The sequence below is a fragment of the Melospiza georgiana genome, chromosome 9 (assembly GCF_028018845.1).
Source record: "Melospiza georgiana isolate bMelGeo1 chromosome 9, bMelGeo1.pri, whole genome shotgun sequence".
NCBI lineage: Eukaryota > Metazoa > Chordata > Aves > Passeriformes > Passerellidae > Melospiza > Melospiza georgiana.
This window is the reverse complement of record NC_080438.1, coordinates 30,705,699-30,721,998: the sequence shown is the minus strand read 5'-3', so window position 1 is coordinate 30,721,998 and position 16,300 is coordinate 30,705,699. Positions and strand designations below refer to the sequence as shown.

General features: G+C 43.2%; 1 protein-coding gene across 2 annotated transcripts in view; it reads right to left on the bottom strand.

The window, feature by feature from the left end:
• The window catches only part of MIER1 (MIER1 transcriptional regulator), a 37,303-nt gene that overhangs the window by 11,253 nt on the left and 9,750 nt on the right, over positions 1-16,300 (bottom strand). For both annotated transcript variants that reach the window (XM_058029820.1, XM_058029819.1), the window contains 7 exons: positions 13,513-13,537; positions 12,469-12,614; positions 7,799-7,966; positions 3,706-3,838; positions 2,155-2,219; positions 1,764-1,836; positions 5-156 (listed from right to left, as the gene is read on the bottom strand). In XM_058029820.1, the coding sequence (XP_057885803.1) occupies positions 5-156; positions 1,764-1,836; positions 2,155-2,219; positions 3,706-3,838; positions 7,799-7,966; positions 12,469-12,567 (690 nt within the window). In that variant the 5' untranslated portion in view covers positions 12,568-12,614; positions 13,513-13,537. The remainder of the gene's footprint in view (positions 1-4; positions 157-1,763; positions 1,837-2,154; positions 2,220-3,705; positions 3,839-7,798; positions 7,967-12,468; positions 12,615-13,512; positions 13,538-16,300) is intronic.

Sequence of the window (16,300 nt, the reverse complement as noted above, 5' to 3'; positions counted from 1 at the left end):
ATACCTGCTCATTGTCTTTAATGTGGGAGCCCTCAGGAATTGCATCCAGGCCCTTCTCCTCTCCCGTGCGCCTCGAGGCCTCGTTGAGGAATTCTATGACTTTGTCCTCTGGTAAAAAGTCAGGGTTCCAGAGCAGCTGGTCATCATTTTCATACACTGGAAAAGCCCCAGGGAGAGCACAAGAAAATGAAATAATTATAATAAAATTAAATAATTATAAAGGCAATTATTGATCAGCCTTGGGGGATCATGGGGCACCATTAATCTGTAAATCAATAAAACCTCATGAATGCAGAGATCCAAATGACCTGGCTTGGGGTTTGACTTTGCTTTCAAATCCTGGCATGATCTGGGTTCTGGATTTTAGAACTCATCCTGCAGCTCCAGAATTTTAATCTCCACCTTTTCCAGAGCTTTCACAGGAGTTTGAGGGCAGGGAAGCCACAGTAAACCGAATTTAATGGAGAAATGTGGGCCAAGTGAGATATACCCTGATTATTTTGGAAGAGTTTTATTTTGGAAGAGCCAAGCTTGGACTGCAGCAGAATAAAGTGAAATTCTGGCTATTAAAGTAGGAAAATATCCAGAGCTTGGCTGTGGACTCCAACAACCTGAGGAAGAGCAGCAAGGAAGGAATTTGGGCACTGATTCCAAAAGGAATGCTTGGGAGAGCACAGCCAGCTCAGGGAGGGAGGTGTGGGGCAGCTCAGGGGGTTCAGAGATCAATCTCTACTTGGAAAAAGTATTTTATAATGGAAATAAATACAAATAAACTCCCAAAAGTGGTAAAGAAATGATTAAATGGCTTGCAAAGAAAGCAGCTTCACTTCCCCCAGGACACACTTTGGGAACAGTTCCCAGGAGTTTTTGGGGTTTTTGTTCCAGAGGTTCCCACTCAGCTGATGTTTGGCTGCTCACTCAAGAAAAATAAAGAGTTCTAGGAACCCTCAGAGAATCCTGGAATGGTTTGGGTTGGAAGGGACCTTAAAAAGCATCCAACTCCATGGATTCCCCTGGGAGGAGGGAGCTCCACTGTGCCAGGTGCTCCAAGCCCTGTCCAGCCTGGCCTGGGAGCCCCAGGGATCCAGGGAATGCAAACCTCCCTGGCATTGAGATAACTGAGCACCAGCTTGGGTTCTGGGAGGGCTCCAGGCTTTGTGCTGGTTCCTTAAAAACTAAATTCTACAAAGCTACAAAGAAATCCATTCTCATTGACCTGCAGTGGGAGCAAATCCTTAGCAATGGGCTGAATGAGCAGGAAAATTTCCTTTTTCTGCTCCCAGCTGGGTTCAAACTGGATCTGCCTTTCCTGACAGCATCCAGCCAAAGCCTCTGCTTGGGATGAGGGGAAAAATTGCTGGGGAAAAAAATCCACAAGAGCAGAACTTCTTCTTCCTGATTGAAGAGGTACAAAATGTGAAAAGCAAAGCTGCTGGTACCATTTTGCCCTTTTTACTATGATAATCCAGTTCCAGCAGTGCAATTTCTCCATTAGCTGTTTCATTTCACACAAAAGAAATCCAGAAGTGAAGAGGCTGCAGCTTGTGTGGATCACTAAATCAGAATCCAAGGGTTCAAGAGGCAGCAGGCCAAGAATAAATCCTTCTTTTCCTCTTCCTCCAGCTCTGCTGAGCACAGGATGAGCTCTAATGTGATGATGGTGGCTCTAATTGTCACTCATTTATTAAGACACATGACATCAATCCAGTCTTTTCCTTCTCCTAATCATTGATCCCAAGGAGCAATAAATGGTCAAATCTCACCTTTTTCAGTCTCTTTGTATTTGCAGGTGCCAGCTGGAATTTCAGCTTGGAACATAGAGCCCACCATGATTTCCTGAGTGGAATAAAAAGAAAAGGTGAAGCCCTCCTGAGATTTTTTGTTAGCAAACAGGAGCATGTCCACATCTTTTTTCCTCCCTTCTTGAAACTTTCGTTGTTTAAAATCTAAAAATGCAATTAACAGGTTTCAAAATTGAAGGCAGCTATATGGAAATGGATTTTTGACTGCTTGGAGAGGATTTAAAGACTTCTCATTACCAAAACTCTGCTATTTATGGGGAAAATCTGCAGAGGATTTAGGTGCTCCACAGAGCTCAGAGTTCCCCAGTAACAGGTTAATTAATTATTCATGAAATGTGGGCTGAATATTTACCTTTTTCCAGTCTTCTGAGGGAATATAATCTTCATCTTCTTCAGATTCCTCCTCTATTTCACTATCTGCAAGGAATTTCACAGACATCTGAGCCCAGAGCCAGCAGCCCCAGCCCTGCTCCCTGCCTCCCTCCTTATCTCAGGGACACTTTTGGGGACAGCACTCCTGGCTCTGCAGTGACAAGATTAAAAAATGACCCACCCAGATTTGGATTAAGATACAAGCCAGGCTCTGAGAAATTGAGAAGATATAAATAAAAACATCCCTAAATTTTGTTACTAATTTCACATTTCTTTTCCCTTGGCTTTGAAGGATCCCTATCCAAGTTTATTTTGAATTTGTGGGAATATTTTTGAGGGTTTAAAGCCCTTTTCCATCAGCTCCTGGCTTAGTTGCTGCTGGTTTTTTTTTCAGATAGATCTCAGCAGAAGGTGGGAGAAATCTGGGAGTGTTTCCTCCTGGGATGCCCAGCAGCACTTCAGGAGATTATTTGGGATAAGGACTGGCAGGAATGTTAAGCTCTTTATGGTATAGGCCAGCTGCCTTTCCCAAGGTGCTGGCTTCTGTACAGGATGGGATACAGCAGCATTAAAATTATCTAGACATTAAATGACATTTTATAGACAGCTGAAAGCTGTGGAAACCCCCAAACCTAATGCAATACACTTGAATTAAGTTAATTCTGTGCTTAAAAATAGGAATTTATTGAAGATATTTGCAATCCTCTGCACAGCTACATACCTGGCAATTCTTCATTTAAATTTAAAGGTTCCTTGGCAATTTTGGATTTAAATAAACCACAAAATAATAATTGCATTTCTAACTAATAATTATCAAGTGTAAGGTATGGTGAGGAATCTTTTATTTGTTCAAACACAGAACAGAAGGAATTCAAATAGCAACAGCCACTTTTATGGAAAAAAAGATGAAATATCTGCTGTCCCAAGCAGCCCAAGAGGGTCAGATCCCATCAGGGGAGATTCCAGGGAAATCAGAGTTCAGGGGATGCAAAATCCATTTGTAAACAAAATAAGTATGAAAATGATCAGCTCAGTGCTGGCAAAACTGGAATTCTTGAAGTAAATTTTCTTCTTTGTGACCTCCCCCTTCCACTATTTCAGGGTTAGCAATTCTTGGCCTTTCCCAGATTTTATTGCTTTTCTGTTTCTCAGGAAATCTGTGTTTTATTTGTAGGAAATTTCAGTTGATTCTTCCCTTCAGGTGGACTCTGAGCTCCTCTGGATGAGAACAGAGCTCAGGCTTTGGCAAATAACCAGGGCACACCAATTAATTTTAACCTGTAAAATGTCAAATTTCAATGATTCAATTTCCCAAATCTTTCTTGTAAAATCAGAGATTATTTCCTGTCCTTCCACAGAGCCAGCAGTGCACCTTCAGCCCTCAGCTAAAACCAGGACTTCCCTTCTTTGTTTTGAGCATGATTCTCATGCACAGCAGTGCCACAAAGAGGAAAATCCAATATTTTTAGGGCTCAAAATGCCTTTCTGGCACAGGATACTGGGATTTTGGGGCTGATGAAACTGGACTTACTGGTATCAAAATATTTACAGCGCCGAGGGCGAATGATCTCCTGGGGGTCCTGAGAGGCCACAGATGGGGCTGGGTCATCGTTGGAGGACTGGGTCTCATCCTCCTGCCCTGACGAGTCCTTGATGGCCTCCTCCTGCCACAACAGCAAACCAGAATCAATGAGGGACAAAATCAGCAGCACTTCACTCATCCCTGGCAGAAAAATCTGGTTTTGGCAATGTTTTATTACTAGATTAACCCCAAATCACTTTTATTTGTGGCATGTCCAGGCTGAGGCACCACAAATGTTAACTTCTTATCGTGTGAACACATTTTGAAGTTGTTTTTTAAGTAGATAAAACTTAAATCTTTGCTTTTTTAAATTCACATGGTTTATATTGAATTTCGTTTCAATGACATTTTGCTTTGGTCTCCAAAATAATTTCTCATGAATTTTCAATAAAAAAGGGAGAGATTTAGATGGAAATAGTACCTGCCATAAAAGTCCAAGTTAATTGGGTGGTTCAACCCCACAGGAAGAACAGGCTTGGCTCAGTACATTGACACAAGATCAAAAATAAGAATAAATTCCTTAATTAGAATAAATTCCTTTATTAGTAACATTTTAATGCGTGAACATACTCTGAGGTTGTTTTTAAGCAGATCAATAGAACAGCCAGACTGTAACAAATCAGAAATATGGACCCAAATGAAATCTGAATCTTTGCTTTTTTTAAATCCTCGTGGTTTTTACTGAATTTAATTTCATTTGAAAATTTTACTTTGCTCTTTAAAATCCTTTCTCATGAATTTTCAATAAAAAAAGTGAGGGATTTAGATGGAAATGGTACCTGCCATAAAAATCCATGTGAATTGAGTGGTTCAACCCCACAGGAAGAACAGGCTTGGCTCAGTACATTGAGACAAGACCAAAAATAGGAATAAATTCCTTTATTAGTAACATTTTAATATATGAACATATTTTGAGGTTGTTTTTAAGGAGATCAATGCCAGACTGGAACAAATCAGAAATATGGACCCAAAGGAAATCTGAATCTTTGCTTTTTTTTTAAATCCTCGTGGTTTTTATTGAATTTTATTTAATTTGAAAATTTTACTTTGGTCTTTAAAATCATTTCTCATGAATTTTCAATTAAAAAAGTGAGGGATTTAGATGGAAATGGTACCTGCCATAAAAATCCATGTGAATTGAGTGGTTCAACCCCACAGGAAGCACAGGGTTGGCTCAGTACATTAAGCCAAAATCCAAATAAATTCCTTTATTTGCAGACAAACCACCACAACTACAGGAATTATTACAAGCAGAGAAAATGAAAACTATAAATATTGTTTTAAAATGATTTTTTGGTGCTCCCAAGCCTGCTGCTGTACATGTGGTGCTCTGTGCTGGCCACCCAGGGGCCGTGAGGAGCACCATGGCCAGCACGCAGGGCCTGCACTCCAGCAGAGCCCTGTCACATGTGCAGCTCAGAGCAGATTAAAAATAGCAGCCAGGGAGGGAAATGGGCTGGGAGAGCTGAGAGGAGAGAGCTCAGTGATCCCACAGTGCTCCACCCCCACAGCCTGCAGCGCCCTGAGCTCAGAGCCTGCACAGCCAGGGAGCAAACACAGCTGGCACGGGCTGGGGGGGCTGGGGTGGGATGGGATGGGATGGACTGGGATGGGATGGACTGGGATGGGATGGACTGGGGGGCTGGGATGGGATGGGATGGGATGGGATGGGATGGGATGGACTGGGATGGGCTGGGATGGGATGGGATGGACTGAGATGGACTGGGGGAGCTAGGATGGGATGGACTGGGGGGGCTGGGATGGGATGGACTGGGATGGGATGGACTGGGGGGGCTAGGATGGGATGGGATGGGATGGGATGGGATGGGATGGGATGGGATGGGATGGGATGGGATGGGATGGGATGGGATGGGATCCATGGGATGGGATGGGATGGGATGGGATGGGATGGGATGGGATCCATGGGATGGGATGGGATGGGATGGGATGGGCTGGGGGGCCTGGGATGGGCTGGGGGGCCTGGGATGGGATGGACTGGGATGGGATGGACTGGGATGGGATGGGATGGGATGGACTGGGATGGGATGGGATGGACTGGGGGGGGCTGGGATGGGATGGGATGGACTGGGATGGGATGGACTGGGATGGGATGGGGGGGGCTGGACTGGGGGGGCTGGGCTGGGATGGACTGGGATGGGCTGGGGGGGCTGGGATGGGATGGACTGGGATGGGCTGGGGGGGCTGGGATGGGATGGGATGGGATGGACTGGGATGGACTGGGATGGGATGGACTGGGATGGGATGGACTGGGATGGGATGGAGGGACTGCTCCCAGGGCTGGGATGGACTGGGATGGATTGGGGGCTGCTCCAGGGCTGGGCTGGGCTGAACTGGGATGGACTGGGCTGAACTGGTGTGAACTGGGAGGGCCTGATCCCAGTGCTGGGCTGAACCGGGATGGGATGGGATGGGATGGGATGGGATGGGATGGGATGGGATGGGATGGGCTGAACTGGTGTGAACCAGGGCTGGAAGTGGGGGATCCTTGCTCCCAGTGCAGGGCTGAACTGGTGTGAACTGGGCTGGAAGTGGGGGATCCTTGCTCCCAGTGCAGGGCTGAACTGGTGTGAACTGGGCTGGAAGTGGGGGATCCTTGCTCCCAGTGTAGGGCTGAACTGGTGTGAGCTGGGCAGTGCTGCTGAGGGCAGAGTGCCAGCCCTGCGCTGTCCCTGTGGAGAGGGGCCCTGCAGAGGACAGGACAGGGGTGGCTCCTGTGTGGGACACAGGGACAGCACAGGCAGGGCCCTCCTTCCATCAGCTGCTGGGAGCCCTGAGGACGGCCAGGATGGCATTTGTGCCAGCAGGGACTGAGCACTGAGGGCACAGCAGCGAGTGACCCTGCAGGAGCAGCAACAAGCTCAGCCAAATGAACATCTGAGCCTTAGTTTGACTCTGCACAGGGCGACTGAGGTTGGAGAAGCCCTCCAGGATCACCCAGCCCAAGCTGGGACCCATCCCCACCCTGCCACCAGCCCAGAGTGTCACATCCAGGGGTCCCTGGACACTCCAGCCCCTTGCAAAGCCTGACCACCCTTTCCATGAGGAAATTCTCCTGAGAGAATTTTCCCTGACAGAATTCTCCCTGCAGCCTTCATGTTACATAAGTTTCTCCCCCTCCCCTGAACCTTTCCTGATCCAGTCCCACTCTGGATCTTCCTTTTGAACTGTTCAGCCCCCACAAAGAACAATCCTCTCCAGCACCTGTCAAGGCAGCTTGTAAATCCCAGCAACTTCAGCTCCTGACTCAGATGTACCATTCCTCATCCCTGGGTGCCATTCCAGGGTTCTCAAATAGGTGAAGGTACCAAAACCCCAGAATGGATCTCTTTTAAGGCCACACTAGGAAATGAAACCTCCTCTAAGGCCTCAGCTTTTGTGTCACTGACAATTCCAAGGGGTATCTTAATGAAATACAGGATGCAGCAGCTGTGCCCGTGACAGGACTCTACATTCCAAGTAGAAAAATCTCTTTTTTAAAATCAGAAAAATATTTGAAGAGAACACACTAAAAGAGTTTGAAAATGCTAAGCTCAAAACTAAAATTTGGCAAAGATACTTGAAGCATTAGGGTGAGTTAATTCAAGTACAACCAGGCTGGAAAAACACAATTTAAAAGGCTCAGGCTGGAAAACCTGCAGGATTTCCAAGAGCCAGAGCCACATTTAATCCAGCAGTTTGTGCAGTTTCAATAATCAGCTTTTCTACTCCAAGTGAGTGTTCAGCTGTATCCCTAAAGGTGTCTGCAGGCATTTAAAATGTCAGTGCTGTGGCTGAAGGACAATTCCCATCCCTCACATGATGCTGCATCCAGGGACTTTCAATTGCCTCTGCTTGGGATGAGAGAGATGGAATTAAGAGCAATTAAGAGAAATACAGATGGGTAATTAAGAGTAAACCTTATTAGTAAAGCAAGGTTTATGAAATCAACTCTATTACAAATTAGCTCTGCCATGACCTGGGACACTGAGTAGTGCATGTATGCAAATCACAAATTTACATATGCAAATGAGCACTCATTTACCTTGTTTTCCCCACTGCAGCCGCTGTTGTCATCGTTATCGACATCATCATCGTCTTCTCCCTCCTCCTCCTCCTCTTCTTCCTCCTCCTCCTCCTCCTCCTCCTGCAGGGGCACGGTGCCATCGTAGCCGTAGCGGCTCAGCAGCTCCTGGATGGGCATGTCACTCTCCTGGGAACCCCAAGAGACACTGGGATTAATGGGATATCCCACAGGAACTGGGATATCCCACAGGAACTGGGATTAACTGGGATATCCCACAGGAACTGGGATTAATGGGATATCCCACAGGAACTGGGATTAACTGGGATATCCCACAGGAACTGGGATTAACTGGGATATCCCACAGGAACTGGGATTAATGGGATATCCCACAGGAACTGCTCCATGGCACCAAGGCTCTCACCACACTCAGGGCACTCACACCCACAATGGCCACTATGGACTGGCAAAATTAACTCCTAAGGAAAATGGGGGGTTTCTGTGTGGGATCACTTATTTCCCAATCCTTAATTTATTTCCAGCAGACCTCCCACCTCAACACAATGGGCATGTCACTCTCCTGGGAACCCCAACAGAAACTGGGATTAATGGGATATCCCACAGGAACTGCTCCATGGCACCAAGGCTCTCACCACGGCTCAGGGCACTCACACCCACAATGGCCACTATGGACTGGCAAAATCAACAGAAGTTAGGGCTCCTAAGGAAAATGTGGGGTTTCTGTGTGGGATGACTTATTTCCCAATCCTTAATTTATTTCCAGTAGACCTCCCACCTCAACACAATGGGCATGTCACTCTCCTGAGCAAAATTCAACCAAAAACCTGGGAATTAACAGGGATATTTCACAGGAATTGCTCTGCAGCATCAAGGTTCTCACCAAAGCACAGGGATCAGAATGGTCACTAGAACTACACCCAGATTGGTCACTATGGACTGGCAAAACTGGAATTTTGGGCTCTTAAGGAAAATGTGGGAGGCTTTTTCTGCAGGATAATTTATTTCCTAAGCCCTGACTTATTTGCAGCAGACCTCCCACCCCAACAGGATTTCCTGGATGGGCATGTCACTTTCCTGGGAAAATCCCAACAAAAACTGGGAATTAGCAGGGATATCCCACAGGAATTGCTCTGCAGCATCAATATTCTCACCAAACTACAGGAATCACTAACAGCCACACCAAGGATGGCCATTCCAAAAGGAATTCCTTCCCCAGCTGGAAACAAACCTGCTAAACCTTAAAAAATTTTATTTAAACATCGTGAAAAAGCTGGTCTGCTCTGAGGAGACATTTCAATTTGTACTGTCAGGTCTCAAACTAATTCAAGTACAACAAAGGCTCCCAAACTTTCACCTTTATTAATAAAAAATACTAATACATACTACTAATAAATACTTTTAATTAAATTTTGTTAATAAATAGTATTAGTAAAAATTGCTGGCTCTGCTAATTAATTTCTTTATTACTTTTACTCCTCAATGTCCAGCCTTTCTCCCTAAGTGAGATTTTTCAGAGCAGAAATTTTGAGGAATCATTTAAAAATTCTCTCTCAAAGCATCAAATCCTTTGTTTATTATTTGGAATTGTGTGCTTGCTCTAAATAGTTTTTTCCTAGTATCTAATGCACATGTTGGCTGATAATCAGATATTTTTAGTTATTGGCTGACCTTAGACTTCCTATCCTAAGGGCCTGCACTGATCTAATTTCTGGAAACATCCCAATAATCCTAATGACAAAGTGGAGCTGGTTGTGCTCTGTAAAAACAAGAGTGACAGGGATTATCAGCACTTCTTATCTGCATTATTTTATTTCATTTCATTTTATTTTATTTTATTTTATTTTATTTTATTTTATTTTATTTTATTTTATTTTATATTTTATTGAACTGAGCCATTCTAGATCTTATTCCCCTACTCTCTGGTTGAGCTTTACACCCAGCCATACAATTAAATGGTTTTTGGTCCCCACAGTGTCACTTGATGGGGAATAAATATTTTACTGACACAGATAACATGAAAGGCCTGTGCTCTTAATTAAATCTGGCAGCAGAGCCAGCAGAAAAATCATACTGGAATCATCCAAATGTTCTCCAGGACATTTTGGAAAGGAATATCCTGGCTTTAAGCACTCCCATCCCCACAGAGCTGAGAATTAGAAATGAAAAATTGGAATTTGCATTTTTTTTTGGGGAATTATGGAACAGGGATATCACTGACCCTGTGTTACCCAGCAAAGGGGGTTTTTATTTATAATGTTTTTCTGTATTTATAATGTTTTCTCAGGTTAAGCCTCTTAACTTCAAATAGTCCATTGCAATTCCAAGAGCTCCAGGGACCAGCAATTCCCCAAGAGAAAACAAAAACTGGGATTTCTTCATCGCTTCAGGGTATTGCAAAATGGAAAAGGTGAAAAAAATGAATGTATTTATTTATTATTTACCCACAGCTAGAGGCAACCACTGGCTATGAGGGGATAAACTGAAGGGCTGTAATGTGGTGAGAGAGTTACATGCAATATGAAGGGAAAAAAGCCAATTTTCAGTTTAAACCCCACATGAGAGACATGTGGAGCTCCACTCCTCATTTAATCTACATGAAGCACATTTGGATTCACCAACTATTTATTTATCTTTATGCTTTCCATTTAGTATCAACCTGGAAATTAGCAGATTAAAAAAAAAGATAATTTCCACTGGAAATATAGATTAAATGGAGTAAATTAATTTCAAGTCCTATTGGCAGAATCACTTAAGCTAAATAGGATTTCTACATCAAATATTCATTAGAGAATCATTAATGATCTGTTCTGGGGGCCAACAAGGCCACAGACAGGATCTAAATTACTCTGCATTTATAATGAACCCACTTGGTAATTTAAGAATATTATTCCTGCCTGAGAAATAATTGAAGACAATACAGAAGTGACAGCAGAACCAGAAGAAATTAGCATTTACACTGGAAATATTGATTAAATGCACCAAATTAATTTAAAGTGCTATTGGCATAATCATTCATGCTTAAATAGGGTTTGGACATCATTTCCTCTGCATCTTCCTTTAAATGAGGCTATTCCTAAGTGCTCCACTAGTTGACAGATATCTGTAACAAAATGCACAAGAAATGTGAATTATGAGAGGTTTTTTTTTAAAATAAGAACCTACAAGCACCACTCTGGTGCAGCTGGAATACACAAGTTTAGTCAGATGATATTTTAATTTATATTAGTTCCAAAATTCACATCCTATAGATGCAAAAAACAACTAACCAAGCACATTATAAATATTTATGTACCATTTATTTCCCCCAATTCTTGGTAAATTTATTCAGCCTTTCCCTCTCTTTATTATTTATTTATTAATTTTTTTAAATTCCTGCATGTTTTGTGGGTGTGGTTTGGGATCTGTTCCAGATTGCAAGGCAAGATGTATTGTGTATGTCAGCTGTCTTTTGTCAAGTGGCAAGTTTGCCTTATCTCTCTGAGTGACCACAATCACTCCTCCCTCAGGGGAGATATCTGCTGATAACAGCTACTGAATGTCACTGCATGGCTGATAAGAGCTACAGCATCCCACTGGGAGATGTGAGCCCAGAGGGAGGAGCCAAGCATTCCTGCCTGGATATAATCTGGAGATTCTGGAACACCACCCAAACATTCCTGCCTGGATATAATCTGGAGATTCTGGAACACCAGCCAAGCATTCCTGCCTGGATATAATCTGGAGATCCTGGAACACCAGCCAAGCATTCCTGCCTGGATATAATCTGGAGATTCTGGAACACCACCCAAACATTCCTGCCTGGATATAATCTGGAGATTCTGGAACACCAGCCAAGCATTCCTACCTGGATAGAATCTGGAGATCCTGGAACACCAGCCAAGCATTCCTGCCTGGATATAATCTGGAGATTCTGGAACACCAGCCAAGAATTCCTATCTGGATAGAATCTGGAGATTCTGGAACACCAGCCAAACATTCCTGCCTGGATATAATCCGGAGATTCTGGAACACCAGCCAAGCATTCCTGCCTGGATATAATCTGGAGATCCTGGAAACACCAGCCAAGCATTCCTACCTGGATATAATCTGAGATTCTGGAACACCAGCCAAGCATTCCTGCCTGGATATAATCTGGAGATTCTGGAACACCAGCCAAGCATTCCTGCCTGGATATAATCTGGAGATCCTGGAAACACCAGCACGGCTTCTGCACTGGATTGCCCAGAGGAACAGCAGCTGCCTCTTCCCCTGGATCTTCCACCCTTCTACAGGGAACCACCCCTGACACTGCAGGAGGGCTGAGCCACAATTCCAATGGGATTCTCCAGGATCCCTGCTCCAGCAGAACCACCCCTGACACTGCAGGAGGGCTGAGCCACAATTCCAATGGGACTGCTGCCAGCACCCTGCCCCACAGGGTGACAGGTTGGGTTCTGACTCTGGCAGTGTTGTTTTAGTTTACTGCATTGTTTATGTTATCCTTTTATTTCCTTCCCTATTACAGAACTGTTATTTCCTGCTCCCATACTTTTTGCCTGAGAGCCCCTTCATGTAAAATTCATAGCAATTTGGAGTGGGGGGTTTATATTCTCCATTTCAGGGGAGGCTCCTGCCCTCCCTAGCAGACTCCTGTCTTTCCAGACCCAGAGAGGCTCCTGGAGGCCACCTACCCTGTTGAGATCCTCGATTTCAGACCTGAAGTTTGTCTCCCCTTCCATCATCTCCTCCTCCTCTAGTGTGCGTTCGTCGTCGAAGTCGTGCACCAGCATGTCAGCCGAGGGGTCGAACTCATGGTCATCAGAGGCTGCTGATCCTCCTGGGAACATTCCAGAAACAGCTCAACTCCAGCAGCCTGCAGCTCTGCTGGCCTTCAGCTGTGTCTGCAAGGGAGGCTCGCAGCAGAGTTGTGAGCAGGAATTCCAGTGATGGCTCCTCTGACTCTGCCCAGGGAAATTCCCCTTGTGGGGAGATCCTGGCAGGAAGGAGCAGGAACCTCCTGCACAGCCCCTCTGGGAAATTCTATCTGGGAGCATTTCAGCCTAAATAATCACAAACTTGCCTCCACTGAGCTCTACAGAGTCAAAAACTCACCATTAAAAACTCACAAATAAAACCAAATAAAAAGTCAACAAATAAAAACTCAAAAACAACTCACAAATAAAAACAAATAAAACCTTGCAAATAAAAGCTAACTCACAAATAAAAACTCAGCAAATAGAAACATATCAAATAAAAACAAATAAAAAACTCACAACTAAAAACTCAGCAAGTAAAACAGAAAAAAACTCACAAAATTCTCCCTTAATCCCAGCCCTGCTCATATTTACCCCCTTTTCTCCTGATTTTAATCCCAACCCTGCTAATCTTCTCTCCTGAATTTTAATCCCAGTTCTGCTCATATTTTCCCCCTTTTCTCCTGATCTTTAATCCCAATTCCACTCATATTTTCCACCTTTTCTGATTTTTAATCCCAACCCTGACCATATTTTCCCCCCTTTTTTCCCTGGACAATTTAAATTCCATTTTCCAAGCCTTGCCCCACACTGAGGGTGTGACAGGGAGGAGCGACTCTAAGATTTAATTATGAAGCACTTAATTATTTCTCTGAAAGAAATAAAATCTCAGGAGAAAACAACAATCCAGCTGAAGGAACTCCTGGAAAGTTTTCCACCCATAGGATGCCCAAACCCTTGGAAATTATTAAAAATATTTACCTGGGCTTGAAGACTCAACAGAAGGCTAAAAAAAAAAGAAAAGAAAGGAAATTATTTTTGGTATGTTGAACCTGTGTAAATAAAATTATTTAGCTGATAGAGAAAAACTCACTGCAGAAAAATAGATTTATAAATAATAAATTTATAAATATTATAAATAAATGTCTATAAATAATAATTAAATTGATAAATAAATTTATACATTTATAAATAAAATTATTTACCAAGGTAAATAATACTTTCACTTTAGCTGTGATTGAACTCCAGGTATAAATCCCCTTTTCCACAACCCAGGGATATCCCAGATTCCACTGCCAGTGAGTCTCGGTTTAAGAGGAATTACTAAGGAATTATTTAATTATAATTCAATAAATTAAGAGGAAGCTGAGCACAAATTCCCTGTTCTCCTTCAATTCAGGGACACACTTTTTAAAGGAATCCCAAACCATAATAAGAACGCCTTACAGAATAAAGGAAAAAAACCAATTTAATCTGAATCTCTAACTCAGATGTGAGGAAAAAACAAAAAATATTATTTTTGAGATAAAGAAAATGATTCCCTAATAATCCAGGTAGCAGAGCCCCTCTCTGGCCCCAAATTTGGTACCCTGGTCTTTACAACCTCCACAAACAAATTCTCCCACAAAATCCTGCTCTCCTTGTGCCAGTCTTGAACCCCTGGGGGAAATTTGCATGTCAGCCATTCAAAGCTCATTTGTTTGGATAATTCAAGCAAATGCTCCCACTCTTTTCAGGCACACAGTAATGAAATGTTTATTTCCAAGGCAGGAAAACTGAATTTTCCCCGTGGTGCTCCTGCCACCTCCTGCAAACTCAGATATTGCTTGGCACCGTGGATTTTGTTACATTAATTAATGTATAATGCTGTCCTCAAGGAAAAACTTGGATTTTCTGAAGGGTTTTCCTTCAACTTGCCTCCTCAACTCAGCCTAGTGACGCAGCAAAGCAAAAGCTAAAACCGAAAAAATTCTGTCTGATTTGAAGTTTTTTATATCAAAAGTTCCTCAAAGAGAGAAGAGACCTTCTTATGGAATAATTTCCCTTACACGTCTGCCTCCCTTTTGTGGGAGTCCCCAGTGTATAAATGAACTCCAAAATTGTCCAGAATCAGGAAAATGCAGAATATAAACACTGAATTCCCTGCCAGCATCCCATCCATCCATCCCTTGTCCCCCTCTCCAGCTCTCCTGAGGCCCCCCAGGATTCCCAGAGAAATTCACATTAATGGGGAAACCCCACAAATGTTTTGCAGATCGTTGCACAACATCAGGGGAAGTTTTGCTAATCACTACACCCGAAAAAGTCTTTATTTGCAAAGATTATCTTAACAAATTCCACAGTCCAGAACTCCTGATCTGGAGCTGAATATCAGGATCAGCAGCCTGGACTGGTCTTTATTTGGTGTTTTGTTTGTCTGATGAACCTGCATAATTAATAGAATGCAATACATGATCATTAATAAATTAACAAAGTCTTACTGAGTTTATTGCAGCAATCTTTGGTTGGAAACTGTGAGAAATGAATTTGCAGAGAAATTTTAAAGTGTGACCCAACTATTTCTTAGTTGCAATACACTCTAAACATTTCTTAACCTATCAACTTTCATAACAGTATGTTAAAAATACCTTAAAACCAATAATCTGAAATGACCCCTCATAAATTCTACTATAATCCACCTTTCATAATTCTATTTCTCCAAAACATCTCATCTTTCTTACAAAACCACTCTTTAAAACTTGTTTCTAATTCCATTTCTCTCTCAGCAATTTCTATCCTATTCCATTTCTAAATCAACATTTCTTATCTCAACATTTACATAGAAATCCACACTATGTGAACCTTCTGTCAGACTTTAACATTTCTCTACAAATCCATTTCCCAGAGGAAACCAAATGAATTCAATCTTCCCAGACCAGCAGGGAAGCCACAGAGAGCCTCCCCTTTTCCTCCTGGAATGGGCTGGAATCAGCACCTGCAGGTGTCCCAAACCTGGTGGCACTTGGGGACATGGACTCATGGCATGGATTCCATCATCTTTTCCAACCTTAATTGCAGGATGAAAAATTATTCCAGCAATGACTCTGCCCTCCAAGGAACAGAGCTGGATTCAAAGGCCTGAGGAGAATTTATTCTGAGGGATAAAATATTTTCCTTAGGAAACAAACAATTCTGCAAATACCATCTTAGAACTCCTCTTGAATTAAATTATTAAATTATTAAAGCTTTAGCTGTGATCTAACTCCAGGTAAAAATCTCCCTTTCCACAGCCCAGGGATATCCCAGACTCCACTGCCAGTGAGTCCCAGTCCAAGAGAAATTATTCCAGTTTGAAGCTGAGCACAAATTCCTGTTCTCCTTCAATTCAGGGACACACTTTTTAAAGGAATCCCAAACCACAATGAGAATTCCTTGTGGAATGAGGGAAAAGCCATTAAAATGTGTTGTTATTGGGAGCCTCTTACACAAATTGACACTCACTTTGCCAAAAAACCTCTTTCCAAAAGGTTCCCTGCCTCCCTGGATAATTTTGGCTGTAACAAAGGAGTGCTGAGGAGGTCTCAGCTGCAAAGCAGGTTATGGGTTTATCACTGATTTGGTGACAATCCATGGGGAATTCTGGCTGCTCCATGCCCAAGGGGCTGACCCAGCTCAGCTCCAGCCTGGGCAGGGAAGTTCTGGGACAGGACTCAATGCAGAAGGAAGAACAGGACACAAAGCAGGGATCAGGGAGTTCAGGGAGCTGTGGCTCCCAAAAGCAGCCTCTGGC